This window comes from Saimiri boliviensis, chromosome 16 (genome assembly GCF_048565385.1).
Source record: "Saimiri boliviensis isolate mSaiBol1 chromosome 16, mSaiBol1.pri, whole genome shotgun sequence".
NCBI lineage: Eukaryota > Metazoa > Chordata > Mammalia > Primates > Cebidae > Saimiri > Saimiri boliviensis.
Genome location: NC_133464.1, coordinates 84,737,205 through 84,758,687, shown reverse-complemented (window position 1 = coordinate 84,758,687; position 21,483 = coordinate 84,737,205). Strand labels below are relative to the sequence as shown.

The 21,483-nt window shown below is 42.2% G+C and overlaps 1 protein-coding gene across 3 annotated transcripts in view; it reads left to right on the top strand.

Annotated features, from left to right (window-relative positions):
- Window positions 1-17,063, top strand: part of TNFRSF19 (TNF receptor superfamily member 19) — a 102,433-nt gene extending 85,370 nt beyond the window's left edge. For 2 of the 3 annotated variants that reach the window (XM_010335308.3, XM_010335254.3), the window contains exons 8-9: window positions 8,319-8,421; window positions 9,356-9,788. In XM_010335308.3, the coding sequence (XP_010333610.1) occupies window positions 8,319-8,421; window positions 9,356-9,788 (536 nt within the window). Of the gene's footprint in view, window positions 1-8,318; window positions 8,422-9,355; window positions 9,789-14,343 lie in introns of those variants that run through there. The other variant, XM_003919754.4, reaches the window with a different exon arrangement.
- Window positions 17,064-21,483: the final 4,420 nt, after the last annotated feature.

The window sequence follows — 21,483 nt, the reverse complement described above, 5'->3', positions numbered from 1 at the left end:
CAAGAATGGGTCCTGGTTTATTCACCTCACAGCGAAGTGGCTGTGTTGAGTCTTCTAGTTAAAACTAACCTTGTTAAATTACTCTCCACCACCTCCCGTTGGTTTGGATGTTTCGAGTCTCTTAAGTATTAAAAAGGAAAGAAGCATCCCGTTAAAATTCTAGAATTTTTCCACAACTTCTGGGCCGTGTTTGTCTTCTTTGTTTTGAGTCAGTTTATTTAAAATCGCGGTAACCTTTTGCAGAGCAGAAGTTTGTATCATTTATGGATACAAACGCTAATATGCCTATTTTAAAAATATGTCTGTTTTTAGAATTTCTTAGAGAGCTGAGAAGTCCATTTTAAGGTTTTATACAATCATCATTGCCTCTTAGACTATTGACAAAATGAAAGTTTAGGAAAGCAATTCAAAGGGAAAATCGTCTCTAACTTGAGCAAATAGGGGTAATACCAATTTTTTAACTTTTATTTTCGGTTCGGTGGTACATGTGCAGGTTGTTATATAGGTAAACTTGTGTTACATGTTTATTTGACAGATTATTTCATCACCCAGGTACTAAGCCTATCACCCAATAGTTACTCCACCCTCCACCAGACCCCTAGTGTGCGTTGTTCCCTTCTTTGTGTTTATGTGTTTTCATCCTTTAGCTCCCACTTATAAAAGTAAGAACATGTGGTATTTGGTTTTGTGTTTCTGCATTAGTTTACTGAGGATAATGGTCTCTATCTCCATCCATGTTCCCACAAAAGACATGATCTCATTCCTTTTTATGGCTGCGTAGTATTCCATGGTGTATACGTATCACATTTTCTTTATCCAGTCTGTAATTGATGAGCATTTAGGTTGATTTCATGTCTTTGCTATTGTGAATAGTGCTGCAGTGAACATTCACGTGCATGTGTCTTTATGGTGGAATGATTTCTATTCCTCTGGGTATATACCCGGTAATGGGATTTCTAAGGTCAGGTGGTAGTTCTGTTTTTAGTTCTTAGAGGAATTGCCACACTGCTTTCCACAATGGTTGAACTAATTTACATTTCCACCAAAGTGTCTAAGCATTTTCTTTTCGGCAACCTTGCCAGCATCTGTTGTTTTTTGAGTTTTTAATAATAGTCATTCTGACTGGTATGAGATGGTATCTCATTGTGGTTTTGATTTGCTCTTCTCTAATGATCAGTGCTGTTGAGCTTTTTTTCACATACTTGTTGGTCACATGTATATCTTCTTTTGAGAAGTGTCTGTTCATGTCCTTTGCCCAGTTCTTGATGGGGTTGTTTTCTCTTGTAAATTTGTTTAAGTTCCTTATAGATGCTATATATTAGACCTTTATCAGATGGATACTTTGCAAATATTTTCTCCCATTCTGTAGGTTGTCTGTTTTACTCTGATGATAGTTTCTTTTGCTTACTGCAGAAGCTCTTATGTTTAACTAGATCTGATTCATCAGTTTTTGCTTTTGTTGTGATTGCTTTTGGTGTCTTTGTCATGAATTCTTTGCCCATTCCTTTGTCCAGAATGGTATTGCCTAAGTTTTCTTCCAGGTTTTATAGTTTTGCTTTTTACATGTAAGTCTTTAATCCATCCTGAGTTGCTTTTTGTACATGGTGTAAGGAAGGGGTCTAGTTTTAATCTTCTGCATATGCTAGCCAGATATCCCAGCACCATTTATTGAATAGGGAGACTTTCCCCATTGCTTGTTTTTGTCAACTTTTTCGAAGATCAGATAGTTGTACATGTATGGCCTTTTTTCTAGGCTCTTTATTCTTTTCCATTGGTCTATGTGCCTGTTTTTGTACTAGTGCCATGCTGTTTTGGTTACTGTGGCCTTATAGTTTGAAGTTGGGTAATGTGATGCCTCCAGCTTTGCTCTTTTTTTTTTTTTTTTTTTTTTTTTTTTGAGACAGAGTTTAGCTCTTGTTACCCAGGCTGGAGTGCAATGGCGCGATCTCGGCTCACCGCAACCTCCGCCTCCTGGGTTCAGGCAATTCTCCTGCCTCAGCCTCCTGAGTAGTTGGGATTACAGGCACGAGCCACCATGCCCAGCTAATTTTTTGTATTTTTAGTAGAGATGGGGTTTCACCATGTTGACCAGGATGGTCTTGATCTCTTGACCTCGTGATCCACTCGCCTCGGCCTCCCAAAGTGCTGGGATTACAGGCTTGAGCCACCGTGCCCGGCCCCCAGCTTTGCTCTTTTTGCTTAGGATTGCCTTGGCTATTCACTCTTTTTTGGTTCCATATGAATTTTAAAATAGTTTTTTTCTAGTTTTGTGAAGAATATCATTGGCAGTTAGATAGTAATAACTCCGAATCTGTACATTGCTTTGGGCAGTATGGCCCTTTTAATGAAATTGATTATTCCTATCCATCAACATGCGATGTTTTTCATTTGTTTGTGTCTTCCCTGATTTGTTTGAGCAGTGTTTTGTAATTAACTTTCACCTCCCTGGTTAGCTGTATTCCTACCGAAGCATTTTATTCTTTTCGTGGCAATTGCGGATGGGATTGTCTTGCTAATTTGGCTCTTGGCTTGGCTGTTGTTGGTGTGGAGGAATACTAATGATTTTTGTACATTGATTTTGTATCCTGGAACTTTGCTAAAGTTGTTTATCAGCTGTTTGAGCAGAGACTGTGGGGTTTTCTGGGTGTAGAATCCTGTGGTCTGCAAACAGGGATAGTTTGATTCCCTCTCTTCCTGTTTAGATGCCTTTATTTCTTTCTCTTGCCTGATTGCCCTGGCTGGGATTTCCCATACTATGTTGAATAGGAGTGGTGAGAGAGAGCATTCTTGTCTTGTGCCAGTTTTCAAGGGGAACGCTTCCAGCTTTTCCCCAACAAGTATGATGTTGGGTGTGTGTTTGTCGTAGATTTCCCTTATTATTGTGAAGTATGTTCCTTCAATACCTAGTTTATTGAGAGTTTTTAACGTGAAGGGATGTCGAATTTTATCAAAAGTCTTTTCTGCATCTATTGAGATAATCATGTGGTTTTGTCTGTAGTTCTGTTTATGTGATGAATCACATTTACTGATGTGTGTATGTTGAACCCACTTTGCATCCCAGGGACGAAGCCTACTTGATTGTGATGGATTACCTTTTTTGATGTGCTACTGGATTCAGTTTGCAAGTAGTTTGTTGAGGATTTTTACACTGATGCTCATCAGGGATATTGGCCTGAAGTTTTCTTTTTTTGTTGTATCTCTGCCAGATTTTGGTATCAGGATGATGCTGCCCTCATAGAATAAGTTAGGGAGGAGTCCTTCTTCCTCATTTTTTTGAAATAGTTTCAGTGGAAATGGTACTAGCTCTTCTTTGTATAGCTTATAGAATTCGGCTGTGAATCCATCTGGTCCTGGGCTTTTTTTGGTTGGTAAGCTATTTATTACTGATTTAATTTTGGAGCTCATTTTTGTTCTGTTCAGGGAACCAATTTATTCCTGGTTCAGTCTTGGGAGGGTTGTATGTGTCAAGGAATTTATCCATCTCTTCTAGGTTTTCTAGTTTGTGTGTATAGAGATGTCCATATTAGTTTCTGATGATTATTTTTATTTCTTTGGGGGTCAGTGGTAACATCCCTTTTGTCATTTTTAATTGTGTTTATTTGGATATTCTCTTTTCTTCTCTATTAGCCTGGTTAGCAGCTTATATTATTAATGTTTTAAAAAAAACAACTCCTGGATTTTTTCATCTTTTGAGTAGTTTTTTATGTCTCAATTTCCTTCATTTCAGCTCAGATTTTGGTTATTCCTTGTTTTCTGCTGGCTTTCGGGGTGATTTGCTTTTACTTCTCTAATTCTTTCTGTTGTGATGTTAGGTTGTTAATTTGAGATCTTTCTAACTTTTTTGTTTGGATGTTTAGTGCTATGAATTTTCCTCTTAAAACTGCCTTAGCTGAGTCCAGAGATTCTGGAATGTTGTATCTTTGTTCTCTTTAGTTTCAAAGAACTTCTTGATTTCTGCCTTAATTTCAGTATTTACCCAAAAGTCATTTAGGAGTACCTTATTTAATTTCCATGTAATTGCATGGTTTTGAGTGATTTTCTTAGTCTTGACTTCTATTTGTATTGCACTGTTGTCTGAGAGTGTGTTTAATACTAACTTTCTTTGTTATGTATTTATATTCCTCAGCACATGTTTCTACACTTACACATCCCACTCCTCCCCACCCTACCACCTCACCTCCTCTGCAAATTAAAATTTGCCCACCAGCCTCTCTAGAAGTCTGCCCCAGTTCCCCTGTTCTCTTACTACTTTACAGTTCTGTTAGCATCCATGGAACCAATACTAATGGCACCATTTTGTCTAATAACCCATCTATACTTATTTTTACCATATCCTGTTAGATTGACTTGTCCTCTTGGAACTGTCTAATCTTTCTTCTCAAGATAATTATCAGTTTCATGTTGTATATACAGCCATGCATTGCTTAATGATGGAGATACATTCTGACAAATGCATGATTAGGTGGTTTCATCACTATGTAAACCTTGCAGAGTGCACACAAACCTAGGTGGGATAGTCTCCTACACAGCTAGGCTCTGTGGTGTAACCTATTGCCCTAGGCTACAAACCTGTACATGTGACTGTGCTGAATACTGTAGACAGTTGCAACACAGTGATAAGTACTTGTGGATCTCAGCATAGAAAAGGTACAGAAAAAATATCGTATTATAAAGTTCTGGGACCACCATGGTATAGGTGGGCCATCGTTGAACAAAACATTGCTGTGTAGCACATGGCTGTATGAAATAAGAAGCTGTTATTATAATTCTTTTTCTGCTAATTATAACTATCTCCTGTTTTAGGAATGAGTGAAGAATAAAATACACTCTCTGTGGTATGTGGATCTAGTTTTGCCTTTGCCTACATAGCTGAGACTCTTAGACACTATTAGTGGTAACTGTGTGATCCTTAAATGCCCCCAATAATTACATTTTCCTAGATATGATACCATGGACACTGTTTCCAGAGTCAGAGTAAGTGGGAATACTTTCTGGAGAGATGAACGCTAATTTTAAATTTTAAATGTGATAAAATGCAGTTTGTGTGAACTCTGCCTCACCTTGCTTCAGTCTGAAAAGAAAGATTAAATATACAGATGGCCTGTTGTGCAGGGGCTGGAAATGACCGCCATGCCAATGCCCTGCTTCAGTGCAACTTATTTCAAGTGCTTCCTTTTAATGCCAGATACTTTTTTCCCTTTAACTTCTTATTTTGACATAATTTCAGGAATTTGATGTAATTACAGAAATATTAAAAGCGTAGAACAAAAGGCCGGGCGCGGTGGCTCAAGCCTGTAATCCCAGCACTTTGGGAGGCCGAGGCGGGTAGATCACAAGGTCAAGAGATCGAGACCATCCTGGTCAACATGGTGAAACCCCGTCTCTACTAAAAATACAAAAAATTAGCTGGGCATGGTGGCGCGTGCCTGTAATCCCAGCTACTCAGGAGGCTGAGGCAGGAGAATTGCCTGAACCCAGGAGGCGGAGGTTGCAGTGAGCCGAGATCGTGCCATTGCACTCCAGCCTGGGTAACAAGAGCTAAACTCTGTCTCAAAAAAAAAAAAAAAAAAGCGTAGAACAAAGAATTCCCATATATCCTTTATCGAGATTCCCCAAATATTAACATGTTATCCCATGTTCACATTTGCTTTATCTCTCTCTCTCTGGGTGTGTGTGTGTGTGTGTGTGTGTGTGTGTGTGTGTGTGTACTTGTTTTTCATTTTCTATTTTAAATTCAGTTGCAAATACCATGTCCCTCTCCCAATTAGTACACCAGTGTTTGCTTCTTAAGGACAAGAACATTTTCTCTCATGTAACAACAGCATGGTTATTCAAACAGGAAATTTGTGTTAAGTCAGTGCCATTCCATCATCTACAGAGCATATTCACATTTTCTTAATTGTCCCAATATTTTCTTTTCTAAGAAATACTAAATAACAAAAGAAAATTGGAAAAACTGCTGTTGCATTTAGTTGTCAAATCTCTGGTGTCTTTTAATCTGGAATGGTCTCCTAATTTTTGTGTTTCATGACGTTGATTTTTTTTTTTTTTAAAGTACAGGCCAGTACTTTTCAAAATTCTACAGTTTTGTAGCATGACCCTCAGTTTGGGTTTGTCTGATGTTTCCTCGGGATTAGATTCAGAAATACTGCTGAGGGATACTGGGTCCTCAGCACACTGCATCAGGAGGCAGAGCTGTCCGTCTGGTCTATGCCTGGTCAGGTTAACCTTGGTCACTTCGTTAAGGGGGTGTCTGCCAGGTTTCTCCAATTTAAAATGTCTGTTGTTCTCTTTGTAATATATAAATGTCCCATGGGGGGTACTTGGAGACTGTGTAAATATCCTGTCACTCCCCAGCTTTCACCTGGTAGCTTAGCATGCTCTGATGACTCCTACTGGAATCAGTCGCTACTATGATGGTTAACAAATGCTGGCTTTCTAATTCCATTATTCTTTCCACATTTATTAGTTGGCTTCCTATGGTAAGAGGGAACTTTGCTTTTCCATTTATTAATTACCTTAGTGTAGACTCGTGGACTGTATTCAGTGAGCTGCAGCCCTCTGGCATCATTGTTTATTCTGACGCTCAGGTGGCCCTGCCTTGGGAAGTCCCTTCAGGCTGGCTCCTGTGCCATCGTGACACGGCCCCATTATTCTTTTAGCACTTTCTTTCTTTCTTCCACCAAAAGAAGTCCCAGGCTTATTGTGTACTTTCCTGAGAATGAGCCATTTCTACAAAGGATGGCGGTGCCTTTTGCTTTAAAATAATTTTGAAATGTCACTTGTTTGTTGGGTGGCTGTGAACCCCGGCGAGCTCAATGCGGTCAGAGCACTGTATGTTTAGATGGGCCAGACGGAGGCCTTGCTCTGAGGGCGACTCAGATGCAGCCAGGCCAGTGCCTTGCTCTTTCACACTGGCTTGCAATTGCAGCTCAATATTTGACATTTATTTCTTAAAAGGGAGATGGTCGTTTCATAATAGTTTTTCCTGTTTATAAAAGTAAAGAGATAGTCCTTATGGAAAATTTGGATACACACACATGTAGATATATGTGTAAATGTCTGTTTTCACCAAGTCTTCCTCTGTGTGTGTGTGTGTGTGTGTGTGTGTGTGTGTGTGTTACTGTGTTTATGGTTCTGTAAATCAGAGTGATGTATCTGTGTATAGACACAGTGGGAAATCAAGAAGGCTGGTCAAAAAGGTGAGTGTTTATTTTCAGCTTATAGGGTTGGGAGAAGATTTATTTTTTAGTTTCTTATCTAATCTGTTTATATTTTAGATTTTTTCTTCAATACCTTCTATTATCTTTGTAACACAAAATACATCCAGCCTCAGTGATATATTCAATTTGTAAAGCTGTGTGCACACATCTACTTATGCCTTAAGTGACATTCCTGGCAATAAACAGAAATGGTGTGTCTGTGTGGATGGAGTTAGAGGGTTCGAACATTCGCGCTCTCATCTGTGTTAGGAGGCCGCTCAGCGGGAAAGCTGTCCTGCTCCTCCTGTCTTCAGCGGAGCCGAGAGTCTTGTTTCATGCTCTCCCACAGACTGCTTTATTGCCTTCCCCACTTATTATTATTATTATTATTATTATTATTATTATTATTATTTGAGACGGAGTTTCGCTCTTGTTGCCCAGGCTGGAGTGCAATGGCGCAGTCTCCGCTCACCGAAACCTCCGCTTTCTGGGTTCAGGCAATTCTCCTGCCTCAGCCTCCCGAGTAGCTGGGATTACAGGCACGCACGGCCATGCCCAGCTAATTTTTGTATTTTTAGTAGAGACGGGGTTTCACCATGTTGACCAGGATGGTCTCGACCTCTTGACTTTGTGATCCACCCGCCTCGGCCTCCCAAAGTGCTGGGATTACAGGCCTGAGCAACCTGTGCCCGGCCTTCCCACTTCTTATTGTAGTGAAGTACACATAACATAAAATTCACCATCTTAACCATTTTCAAGTGTGCAGTTAAGTGGCATTAAGGACAGTCTCATTGCTATGCAGCCATCACCACCATTCACCTTCCAGAACGTTTTTCATCCCCCCAAACTGAAACTCGGTATCTATTAGACAACAGAGGCTGGTCTCCCCCTTGCTCCAGCCCCCGGCATCCACCCTTCTTCTTCTGTCAACTCTCGGTAGCTTATATAAGTGGTTCACCATTTGTTTAAGATAAGAAAAAAGAGAACGTTATATTCCCTTTCCCCCAGAAGTCACCCAAGGGGGAGCATCTGTATTTCCAGGAGCAGTGTTGAAGCGTTATTAAAGAGGAAGCTGCTGGAGGGGTCCTGTGCTTCACACCTGTCCTGTCTTCCTAGGGCCGGTGCGCCTGTTGCCATCCTTGTGCTGTGACGAGGCCTGCAGCCCCGACCGGGCGACTCGCAGCTGTGGGGTGCATTCTGCCGCCAGCCTTCAGGCGAGGTAACTGGGTGCTTTCAATCAGTCATTACATATCTTCCTGTGCAAATACACATTCTGCTAATTTACCAATTTTCATCTAATTTACCAATGGAAACATTGCCTCTTTTTTTTTTTTTTTTTTTTTTTTTGAGATGGAGTTTCGCTCTTGTTACCCAGGCTGGAGTGCAATGGCGCGATCTCGGCTCACCGCAACCTCCGCCTCCTGGGTTCAGGCAATTCTCCTGCCTCAGCCTCCTGAGTAGCTGGGATTACAGGCACGTGCCACCATGCCCAGCTAATTTTTTTGTATTTTTAGTAGAGACGGGGTTTCACCATGTTGACCAGGATGGTCTCGATCTCTTGACCTCGTGATCCACCCGCCTCGGCCTCCCAAAGTGCTGGGATTACAGGCGTGAGCCACCGCGCCCCGCCTGAAACATTGCCTCTTAAATATTATTGACATCCGGATATTGGTGGGGCACAATTCTCAGGCAAGAATTAGGTAGGTCTCTCAAGATCACTCATATCCAGTGCAGCGTTCGTTATATTTTACGCTCCCTTAACTTTATTTTTGTCTTATGTTTGTGATTTTTGACACCTCTGTCATCCGTAAGTAATTAATATGTAAATAATTTTTACCCAAGGCATGTTATTTTAGAATTCTAGAACAGCAGTTAAGGAAACTCAGTTGAGACCCAGGAAACTGCATGTTTTAAACAATGGATTAAGTAGAACTATATTAATTAGAAGGAGGTGTCAAAATTCAGTTTTAAAGTAAATGGAGCAATTGGACTTACTGTCCTGAGGCAAGTTTATGACAATAGGAAACACTAGAATTCTGACTCAGTAAATTGCTATTACATCTAGAAGACCTAAAATTATAGCTGACGTGCTGCTTTGTAGTGGTGTTTTCCTCCCTGTCGAAGACTTTAAGCTCTTTTGAATGTGTGTGCAGAAACGCAAGCCCCGCTGGGGAGATGGTGCCGACTTTCTTCGGGTCCCTGTCACGGTCCGTCTGTGGCGAGTTTTCAGACGCCTGGCCCCTGATGCAGAATCCCATGGGTGGTGACAACATCTCTTTTTGTGATTCTTATCCTGAACTCACTGGAGAAGACATTCATTCTCTCAATCCAGAAAATGAAAGCTCAAAGTCTTTGGATTCAAATCACAGTCAAGATTTGGTTGGTGGGGCTGTTCCCATCCCAGCTCATCCTGAAAACTTTACAGCAGCTACTGATTTATCTAGATGTAACAACACACTGGCAGAGCCAGCATCTACTCTGGATGCGCTAGCTACGAGACGCCAGCTAGATCAAGAGAGTGGTACTGCCATCCACCCAGCCACGCAGACACCCCTCCAGGTAAGAGAGCAACTACATTCCCTGTGAACACAGCATTGATTTAGGGAAGACCAGCATTCTGTTCCCTGCATAAAATTTGGGGAAATCTGATGAGATTTTTTTGCATCTTTCATCATTTCTTCTCTGTTGTAGAATATATTTTAAAATAAATTTCAAGTCCTTTTTTTTAAAACTAACACAGCTAATACATAAAAGTAAAGTGGATAGCTGCATCTTTTCTTCCTCTTTGTAAATGCAACCACTCAGCTCCGCACCCGCTGCCTCCTTCCCTGGTTGAGGGAGATGAGCTGGGTCTGGGGGCATCTTGCAGGCAATTCCTGACCTTCATGTCTTCCTGTTATGTGTAATTATAATATATATATTACTTATGCCCTATACTTAAATATACTTCGTTCACTGCCAAGTTGATGTGAATTTAGGTCTCCTAAAGCTACTCTTTTCCCTCCTCTCTCTTTAGCTGATGTTTTCTGGATCACCCTGCTTTGACTGGTTATTTGGTTGGAAAATCATTGTTGGTTGCGACCTGAGGCCACGTCCTAAGACCCTTTCAGGCAGAATGGTTTAAAATCAGGTTTGGGCAGAGTGAGGGTGGCACCTGCAGAGAAATGGGGGGCTGTCTGCATGCTGCAAAGCTGGAGGCAGCAAAGGATTCGGGGTAACTGGGCACATCTCTGCTTTCTCCAGATTAGGACGTGGCCTTTGCGGAATTTGACATTATGTTTGTAAACATTTCCTTAAATGGGAGTGAATGTATTGTTAGTGTAAGTTCTAGAAGAATAGCATCGGCCTTGAGTGTAAAAGGGCAGAGTCACAGCAACAGACCAGCTCCCAGGCCCACATGACCCTGCCCTGCACAGATGGCACTGCCCTCAACGCCTGTCCCTCCCTGCCCCAGATCAGGGTTGTGGGTGCTGAGGAGGCAGCTGAACCCGCTCCAGAGGGGCCTGGCTTCCACGTGGCTCTGTATCCTGGCCTGATCATAGCAGAGACCTAGTGCAGAGTCTAAGTGTGAAGGCAGATGTGTTCCTTTAAAGATCACTGCATTGGTTACATACTGATCTAAGTCTGCAGTACTTATTTTTTCATTTTTTGTTTTTGGGTTTCGAGACAGGATCTCTCTGCGTCGCCCCGGGTGGAGCTCAGCGGAGCGATCACGGTTCACTGCAGCCCCAAACTCCCGGGCTCAAGCCATCCTTTCACCTTGTTTGCTTTTTTTTGACTATGAAAAAAAAAAATCTCTGGAGAATTTATAGGAAATTCTGTAGAGAAAACATATTTTACCTTTAGAGGGTAAAAAATTGGTTTTGTTCTCAAAATAGAGAAACGGAGAAGTATGAGAAGGGAGATGGGTGAATGCAGGAAAAACAAATTAGGCAGTTAACAGACACAGCACCTACCTCTGAGCTTTGCCTGGAGTTAGGAAAAGCTGTTCACTGATCTTGCTGTTTTGAGCCATCCGTAATTTGTAAAAATTTTTATGATAATAGGAAAAGACTTAAGAATTAACCTAGTTGAGTGTAAGTCTCAAGAACAGACTGTGCCCCACAGAACATAGGAACTCAAAGGGCCCAGCAGCCAAGAGCAGGTGACAAGTCCTTCACAGCAGCAGAGTGTCCGCTGGTGGGTCAGAGGATGCTGGAATGGGAGGGGCTCCCCGACTCAGCAACAGAGGGCTCTAAATGAGGGGCCCTCACCATGCATCGTCCGTGACTCTCTTGCTAGGAGACCATCTGAGGAACTAGGATTACGGTGCTGCCAGCTAATGACTGTTTTTCAGAGTTTTGTCAGGAAACAGAATTACCACTCACCTTATTTTTGTAGCTTGTACCCAAGTTTGTGATGTCCATTGCTGAGACTAAAGTATGAAACATCTTCATACCAGGTCATACCGGAGCCAACTCACTGCCTACCTTTTTCTGTGTAGGTTGGTGGTGTGGTGGGGACAGGATTGATAAGCCCTGTCATCACAGCTGTATGAATATGACATTTTAGAAACACGTTTCAGTTAAGATTGGCTTGTCATGACGTAGTAACTCTTTTTCAAAGACACTCATGGTAGTTCTCATGATTTATATATACTTTCAACTCATTATGAAAAGAAAGTTGTAATTATCTAAAATGAACCTGATGAGAAAATATTACATTCAAGTCGCACAGCATAATAATTCATTAACAAAAGTTTTTACTAACTTTTCAAGAGGTATCATCCTTTAATTATTGGATAATTTAGGTAAAGCTAAGTATGACATTGAATTTTAAAATGAACTTGTTCAAATACAAACCATTTTGATTTTTCCCCTGTGCTACTAAATAATATTTTGAGCCCATGTTAAGAGATAATCATTTCCAGATTCTGAAAGAAAAAAGCGTTCTCTTCAGTTGCCCTTACTGATCTGTGAAATGTAGCAAATGAACCTTAATCTTCGAAAGAAAATTGGAGCCAGCAGCTACTGTAGGCCTTTGCGGGTGTGGTCCTCGTCTTTATTTCAAGGTCCAACCAAGTGTTTAACTCAACTAGCTTTGCTTTTGGGATTTTTTTTTTCCCCCAATCTAAATTCTAAAATTTCCACATTTCCCCAAACAGGCTAATTTTCCAAGTAGAGAACACATTCACTTCTCATAAAGCGTCTGATTTTAGTCTGAGGCAGCAGGATGACTTGAGCCCGGGAATTCGAGGCTCCAGTGAGCTGAGATGGCACCACCGCACTCCAGCCTAGGCGACAAAGCAAGACCCTGTTTCTCAAAAAAACAGAATAATTTGATTTCAGCTGCTCACTATTATGAACCAAAGCACAGGGCTTCTCGTCAATGTTATGCGTTCCACAGGTTCACGTTCAGTGAGCTCAGCTCCGTGACGTGGCTTGTTCATAGCTCGGGAAAATGACACGTGTCCATCTGGGAGGAGGATAAGGAATAGCTGTGGCTAAACAGCACTGTGTTCATGTACTGTGAGACCACGATTTCAACGCATGATGCGTTTGTTTCCAGAACCTGCATTTTCACACACTAGTTTTCTTGTGGGTGATTTAAGATCACCCATAATCTGATGATAGTTACGGTTCTAGATAAAGCAAATAGGTGTGAAAGCCTTCTTTAGTCTGTATGACTCCATTTTAATCAAGTTTTTCCTATACACATCTCTCCAGAATGGAACAGAACTGAGATGTTTGGAACATTTTTTCTGAGATATTTGAGAGAACAAAGCCAGCCTGTTTAATTACAGGAAAAGCATTTCTTGAAGTTGTTTTTAATGCAACATTTAACATGTCAACAGGAACAAACAGAAAGAAAGTTAGAAAAGATATGAGGGGGCCGGGCGCGGTGGCTCAAGCCTGTAATCCCAGCACTTTGGGAGGCCGAGGCGGGTGGATCACAAGGTCAACAGATCGAGACCATCCTGGTCAACATGGTGAAACCCCGTCTCTACTAAAAATACAAAACATTAGCTGGGCATGGTGGCACGTGCCTGTAATCCCAGCTACTCAGGAGGCTGAGGCAGGAGCATTGCCTGAACCCAGGAGGCGGAGGTTGCGGTGAGCCGAGATCGCGCCATTGCACTCCAGCCTGGGTAACAAGAGCGAAACTCCATCTCAAAAAAAAAAAAAAAAGAAAAGAAAGAAAAAGAAAAGAGAAGATATGAGGGGAGCTGCGTTCTAGTTTTTCAAGCTATTAAAATCTCTACTTTTTCCTTATTGGCAAAATGAGGATAATTTGCCGCCTACAGAAGGGTTAATGTAGTTATTATAAGCATGTCAGTTGATCAACATATTTCATAAAACCATCTCCAGTTATTGGAAGTATTTCAGAAGATTTTACTTCTAGATAACCTCCTTAGATCTAGGAATAATTTTTTTGCATACACTTACCTGGTATGTCCCCAGTGCCAAATGCGTGGTGAGCAAGTTAGTGAAGGATTAATACATGAAATTACTGTTCAGTGGTTTCACTTGTCTCCTTCCTGCATTGAGGTCAGTGCCCTTTGTGATGAGGGCATGCCTAATGGCTGCACTTTGCTGAGGGTATTTTCCCCATGAGGATGGTGAGTATTCTAGGGAGATCATTATAAGAGAAATCTTATTCCCTACTATTTCTGAACTTTCTCTAACAGTTTAATGGAAGTTTTACATTCAAATACTAAGTTGGCAGATAAAGAATGGCACTGTTGATTCATCATCTTTGTTCTTTGTAAGAAAGGAATACAGAATCCTAAAATATTTACCTACGAATGCTTTAAAGGAACACAGCACAGAAGAAAGACGCTTTAAATGTTTGAATATGGTTGAAAGCCCACAAAAGAATTGTTTGTTAATACATTATGATTGCTGTGGGTTACAGGGTCATCTTTTAAGTACTCTGCAGATATGGGTGACTGTGAATTGTCATGAAAACCTTTATTTTATCCTGAGATTACATGGGTAACTAGATATTTGGATACTACTAAATGAGTTTCCTGTCCATACGCTATTAAATTCATGTATACTATTAGTAAAAAGTTATGCATAATAATTACCCACCATCGAAATTTAGCAGAATTAATTTGTAAGACCCTGTTTTCAAAACGTCCTTTCTGTTTCTATTTTAGGACGCTTAAAGGGCCTGCTTCTTTCTGCAGTTGAAGTGCGTGCTGGCACCCAAAGAGTGCTCCTTTGTTAGGCTTATGGACTGAGCAGTCTGGACCTTGCATGGCTTCTGGGAAAAAAATAAATCTCAACCAAACTGATGGCGTTTTAAGCCTTTCAGCCAGTTGCTTCTGAGCCAGACCAGCTGTAAGCTGAAACCTCAATGAATAACAAGAAAAGGCTGTGGGCCAACTTATGATATTCTGCATCTTTCCTACATAAGAAGCTTCTCTGCCGCAAAAGTGACTTCAAAGTCGGATGGGTTGAGTTGGCAGCCTACAAGATTGGGGACATATAACAAGAAACAGAAATGCCTTCATGCTTATTTTCATGGTGAATATGGTTTTATAAGACTGAAGACTCAGAGTATACTTTTTCTTTCCAGAAATATTTTCATATCGCCTATGAAATGTCAGATAAATTACCTTAGTTTTTATGTAGAATGGGTTCAAAAGTGAGTGTTTCTATTTGAGAAGGATACTTTTTCATCATCTAAACTGATTCGCATTGGTGGTTAGAAGGGCCCACATGTCCCCTGCCTAAATCTTGGGTTTATTAGATGAAGTTAACTGAATCAGAGGAATCAGACAGAGGAAGATGGCTTTTTCCAGAGTCCACACTTCTGACCTCAGCCTCCGTCTCACAAACACCTGCCGGTGCTGATCTCAGAAGAGCACCTGGGCTGGGGAATGTGGTAGAGAAAAGGCAGCCCATTGCCTGGAGTTAACACATAGTGTAGAGACCTGTATGCAAAGGCTGGAGTATTTATATGAAAATTAGTTGATATAATAGAAACATTTGTTGCATCTGTCCCTCTGCCTGAGCTTAGAAGATTCAGAATTTCTTTTATAGAAAAAGGGTATTTATATACATAAACGATCTTTTACTTGCATTGTATCTTGTGCTAAAGGCTTTAGGAACTACAACATGTCAGGTTCCCCTCCTACTGAAGTAGTCTGCCATGAGAACATAGCACGTGTTAGGACTAGAAGAAAATGCACAATTTGTAGGGGTTTAGATGAACCAGCTGTAACCGCCCTCGTGTACTTTGACCAGGACATCATCGTGCTCCTTCCGGTCGCGTGAGATTAGTTAGCATCTCATCTCCTACTTTAGCCATCTGATATGGGATTTAAGAAGAAGGTACTTCTTTCTATTAAGGTGCTCCATCTCCTACCAGCTTGGTATTTACACACTAGCATTGTCTCTAGAGCTAAGACAGAAATTAACCCCGTCCGGTCACGAAACAGGGAATGATTTATTTGCTCTTAATCCTTATGCCCTGGAGAGGACTTAATTGAAGAGGGTTTATTTTTTAGACTTCTGAACATCAGTATGTTCGAGTGCACTATGAATTGTCCTGCCCAAGACGCTGTCTTTTAACATTTAAACTGAATATTAAAATGTATCCATCTTTCCTAGGACATTTGTATCTTCTCACATATTACCCATGTTTTTCCTCTCTTTGTGAGGTATGAGTAAATTTTAATGAGCCCTCTTTCTTGTGGCCTTTTCTCCATAGTTTTAGGTTCTGATACATGTTTACTAGCTTGCCTGTGTCTGGTACATCTCATGACCTCAATTCCCTCATCTGAAATAGGAAATAAGAGCGTTTCATTGCAACCCCCAATCTGTCATGTCAACCTAGTGCCCAGTCATAGTTAATTGACTTTTCCTGTTTTCCTTTTTTTTTAAAGCATAAACTAGTGGTCCTTCGGTAGTCATGAACTCTAAGGAAAATTGCCTTTAGGACATGTAAAATATTTAGGATTTGACCACACAATGGCTATGGAAATGCAAGTAGAGTTTCCTCGTGTGACCCCATCGTGATTCACAGACGTGCTGCGGTTTGCAATCTGGTCCTTTCTGTTATGGCAGAGGGATGATGTGAGTAGGCGGGGCTGTGTTCCTTGTGGAGCCTGTATATATTTTCCATATGTAGAGCCCTGATTAACTTCAAGGACAAACACTTGCTGGAGAAAGTCAGACTGATGGGAATGAGACTTCAGCCAAAAATCCTAAAACATCATTTTCCATCAGCAGAGAAATGCTTAGAGATGAAAAATGATTTCATTTGCTACTGAATTTGATCGATCCTGGGTAATTGTTATCAAAGTGAAGATATTTTACTCTACCTACTCTAGAAATATACAGCAATGTTCTATTTTACACTCTTTGTGTAACATTTTGTAAACATTTGAGAACAAAAAAATCCAATTAGCACTTCACTTTGTTGGAATATCCCATAGTGCTCAATAAACTCAGCTGCTAGAGTGCTGATGTCACGAAGGCTGCATGGGTGTAACCACCGTGGCTTCTTGCGCTACAGAAGCTCGTTGACAAGAATGAGACAAGGATTTCAAGAACAACCAAGTCAAGTCACGGATTTTCTAATTTCATGTATATGGAATATATTTTTAAATAGAGCTTTTTCTACTTTAGATAAAGTATTAATACTGCTATTACCTAGGTGAAGCACCCCTGTCGTGCTAGTAATAAAGAAAAGAAAGGAAAACCATCATTGCTTTAAAACAGCTTAAATCAATTGAAATCTCATCATTACTGTGCAGATTTCATCATCATTTACATACTGGAATTTATAACTGTGTAAATTGTCATTTTCTTAAATAGTTTTGTAATACCTTTTTTAATTTGTGAATAAAATTGTCACCTGGTATTCTTATTTATGTGCTCAGTGAGAGAATGATTGATTTCTTGGATGCAGACATGTTTTTTTCTTGCAGAAGTCTGTCGGAGGGCCTTGTAGAGTTCTGCTCCCTGTGGGCACAGCGGCTTCTGCCTGTGGTCCCAGTGATTCAAGAGGCTGAGGCAGAAGGATCATGAGCCTAGGAGTTTAAGGGCAGCCTGGACAACATGAGGCCCTGACACTAAAAAATCTGCTCTTGGGGATGGAACCTTCTCTGGCTCTTCAGACTTCTGGAGGGTGATTTGTAATCCTCCCTGGTGGCCTGTGAGGGAGAGCTTGGGAACAGAACCAGGCCACTGGGCTACTGGAAGGTCTCTGCAACCCCTGAGAAGCTTTGGCATCGAGGTCTTACCATGGTCTCTTCATGGTTTCCTTTCCTTTTATGGCATAAAGAAGGAAGGAACTGAAGAGAAAGTTCTGTATCCTTCTTAATGGAGCTCAGCCAGGTGTCACGCAGAGACTAAAGAGAGGAAGCCGGAGACTCCCACAGAGGCGGCATCCTTCCTTTTCTTCCCTCTACTCAGTAAAGCTTTTAAGGCTATTATTAGGTTTTGAGAGAGGACTTTAAACTTCCTGGGGGGGAAAAAAAAAAAAAAAAACTTTAAAAAATGTAAAAGCGACACCTGCTCTCTCAGCAGGTGAGTTTCTGCCGTTGACACTGGATTCTCTGAGGAAAGGACACTGAGTTCTTCCCCCCGCCACGCCCCCACTCACACCCAGCCCCCCAGAGCATGTGGACTTTCCTCGTGTCCATGGAGACTGATTTAGCTTATGGGTACCATAAATCCAGTAACTCAGAAAAATAACTCAAAGCGAATAAGGTTCTTCTCGGTCCGGAGTATTCTACAGAAATAACAGTGGCATATTTTCGTTATTACCACTCTTATTAAGGTCTCTGCAACGAGCTACTTGTTCTGAATGTGTTCCATTTTAAACTAAGAAGTTATTGTGGGCCGGGCGCGGTGGCTCACGCCTGTAATCCCAGCACTTTGGGAGGCCGAGGCGGGTGGATCACGAGGTCAAGAGATCGAGACCATCCTGGTCAACATGGTGAAACCCCGTCTCTACGAAAAATACAAAAAAGTAGCTGGGCATGGTGGCGCGTGCCTGTAATCCCAGCTACTCAGGAGGCTGAGGCAGGAGAATTGCCTGAACCCAAGAGGCGGAGGTTGCGGTGAGCCGAGATCGCGCCATTGCACTCCAGCCTGGGTTACAGAGCGAAACTCTGTTTCAAAAAAAAAAAAAAAAAAAAAAAAAAAGAAGTTATTGTCTGATTTCTTATTTTTTAAATTTAATTTAATTTAATTTTTTTTTTGAGACAGAGTCTCACTCTGTCACCCAGGCTGGAGTGCCTCTCCCAGGTTCACGCAATTCTCCTGCCTCAGCTTTCTGTGTAGCTGAGATTACAGGCGCATGCCACCCCATCCGGCTACTTTTTGTGGGGTGTTTGTTTGTTTGTTTGTTTGTTTTTGTATGAATGGGATTTCATCGTGTTGGCCAGGCTGGTCTCAAACTCCTGACCTCAAATAATTTGCCCACCTCGACCTCTCAAATCGCTGGAATTATAGGCATGAACCATTGCACCTGGCCTTGTCTCATTTTTTAAAAACAAATTTGGCACCAACTAAGGTCAGTAGATAGAGCTTAAGTTTATTATTCAGTGTTGAAAGTGAACAGTGGTCTGAGAAGTTTTAAAATCTTCTATAACATCAAACAAGTTTTAATAAGTTCTGGTATGTGATTACAGGGATATAATCATGCTGAGTCAAGACAGCAGTTCATGATAGTATTGATTATGTCACACTTCAGCCAAAGGAGGGTTGAAAGGTTTCTACTCTGGGGTCAGGTGGCCCAGGTGGGGTCATCTTATGAATGACTAGTGGCATTTGAATTAGTGTGATTTATGGCTGCTTTCAATTTCACCTCTCCAAAAGACCTGAATTTTAAAAACTTAACCAGCAAAACCACTTTCTCTAGAACCATGGGTGGTCTTCTGAAGCAGGTTTCATTTTTTGTGCTATAAAGACAGAAGATTCTTTTTTCCATAATTTCTAATGGCATTAGCTGTTCCTACTTAAGACAGAAATAGCTGTGTTCTGATAGCTTTGTTTGGGGTGGAATTTAACTAGCAGAACTATGCAGAGGGATTTTCCTTACCTGGGTTGATTATTTACAGTAAATAGAAGATCTGCAGACCATTCCGCCAGCAATCTTTTAATAGCAGGTGAGGGAGCAGGCCGTAAGCCACCGCGAAGCAGGTCACCCCTCCACAGATCAGACAGGAACCGTTTCCCTTGAAGTTCTAAACCCAAGCCCAATACCCCTCAGAAGCCTCACCCTAGTAAGACGCATTTCCTACGGCAGCCCTTTATTTATGCACTCAACATACATTTACACAGCATACAGCACACGCTGGGTTCTAACTGCAGTGCCAGGGCCAGAGACGATGTGGAGGAATGCAAGGGAATCAAGCCCTTTGGTGTTTATAAAGTAGATCTGGGCTGGTGAGGTGTACGCCTGTAATCCCAGCACTTTGCAAGGCTGATGCGAGAGGATCACTTGAGGCCAGGAGTTTGAGACCAGCCTGGTCAACAATCTGAGATCCCGTCTCTACAAAAAAAAAAAGGGAAGAAGGGGAAAATTAGCCAGTGCGGTGGTGCATGCCTGTAGTCCCAGCTACTCAGGAGGACCAGGCAGGAGGATCCTTGAGCCCTGGAGTCTGAGGGAGACAGTCTCCTGTTTGGAAATACCGAGCCTGAGCTTGCTCTGCAGCATTTAGGTCTGCTCAGTCACGTTTGGTTTCCAGTGGTGGAGTGCCGAGCCTCAGGGGTAAGTTTAGGACTCAGCAGAACCACCACTGGAGTCCTGAGAGACAAGGCTGAGAAGACTAGCGTACTGCACTGGGGTGGGCTTGCCTTCCTGCGCCTGTGGATTACATCAAGCACCTTTGTGGCCTTTTTTTTTTTTTTTTTTTTTGAGATGGAGTCTCGCTCTGTCACCCAGGCTGGAGTGTAGTGGCATGGTCTCAACTCACTGCAACCTCTGCCTCCCAGGTTCAAGCAATTCTCCAGCCTCAGCCTCCCGAGTAGCTGGGATTACAGGTGCCCGCCACCACGCCCAGCTAATTTTTGTATTTTTAGTAGAGACAGGGTTTCACCATGTTGGCTAGGCTGGTCTCGAACTCCTGACCTCGTGATCCGCCTGCCTCAGCCTCCCGAAGTGCTGGGATTACAGGCGTGAGCCACCCTGCCTGGCTTTTTGTGGCCTTTTAATCCTGAGCCGGGAATGCTGCTTCGTGGTCCTGCCCAACCTGAAACTCTAGGCAACCCTACCTCCAGATCTGGGCCGGTCTTCAGGGTGATGGGTGTCTGCTCACCTGTTCCTAAATCTTACCTTTGTGCCTCTGTTTCTAAGTCTTAGGCAGTCGCCTTCACCTGAAAGCTAACTTTAGCCTGATCATGTCTCTCTGCCCCCTCCCTTGTCTTGGAGATGCTGCTGCTTTTGTTACCTGCCCTCACATGGCTGATCACCCTCCTCCCAGGGAAACCCATGGGGACAGAAGGCTGGCCGCTGGCTTGGGGAGGACAGCAAAGCCCGAGCTGCTTGCCTGCGGCCGGTTCCGCATCGTCGCCTTCTGCAGCTCAGGAGGAGCCCCCCTTGCCCTCCTTTCTCCCAGAATGGTCTGTCTGCTCCCAGTACCCCGGCATTATTGAAGTGAGAGAAAGCTTCTGGCTGCATCTCTAGAGCTTTTTGGATATTTTAACCACACATAAATGCACTGAGAGGCAATTAGGTTAATACATAGGCTGACTAGTAACGAACCCCAAGCATAAAGTTGAGGGAGAAGCCACCCGGAAAACGCAAAAACCCCAAGATTCAGCAGTCAGATTGTGAGGGAATGCACCCCTGGTGCTCTCACTAAAAGGCAGCCACTCCCTCGTGACTGTAGCGTTGTGTGAAAGTGAAATCCCAGGAGCCAAACTCATTGTGCCGAAGGGGAAGTTAAGCTTGGGAATTCAGTCACTGATAATGTTTTCCCAAACAGCTGTCATTTCACAATCTGACTTCACAGCCTCATTCCCTGTGCTCCCTCTTTTCACAAGCTTGCTTTATCTTCTGTAGAATCTGACGCACTGAGCTGGAGGTAATGCATAGCTGGGTTTCTCCTGGATTCCATCTCTTCACATGTGAAATGTAGATTTACTGAAGCTAGACAGAGCGCACAAGATGTAAGCCTTGGCCTCACTGCCTCCCCTCTTCCCTTTTCCCCTTTTCGGCTTGCTGTTTCCCCTTTAAATACTGAAGTTCACAAAGCCTCCTTTAGGAAAAGCAGAGATCACAGACGCCTCTGCTGTCAGAGGCGTGTGAACCAGAGCAACTCCATCTTAAACAGGAG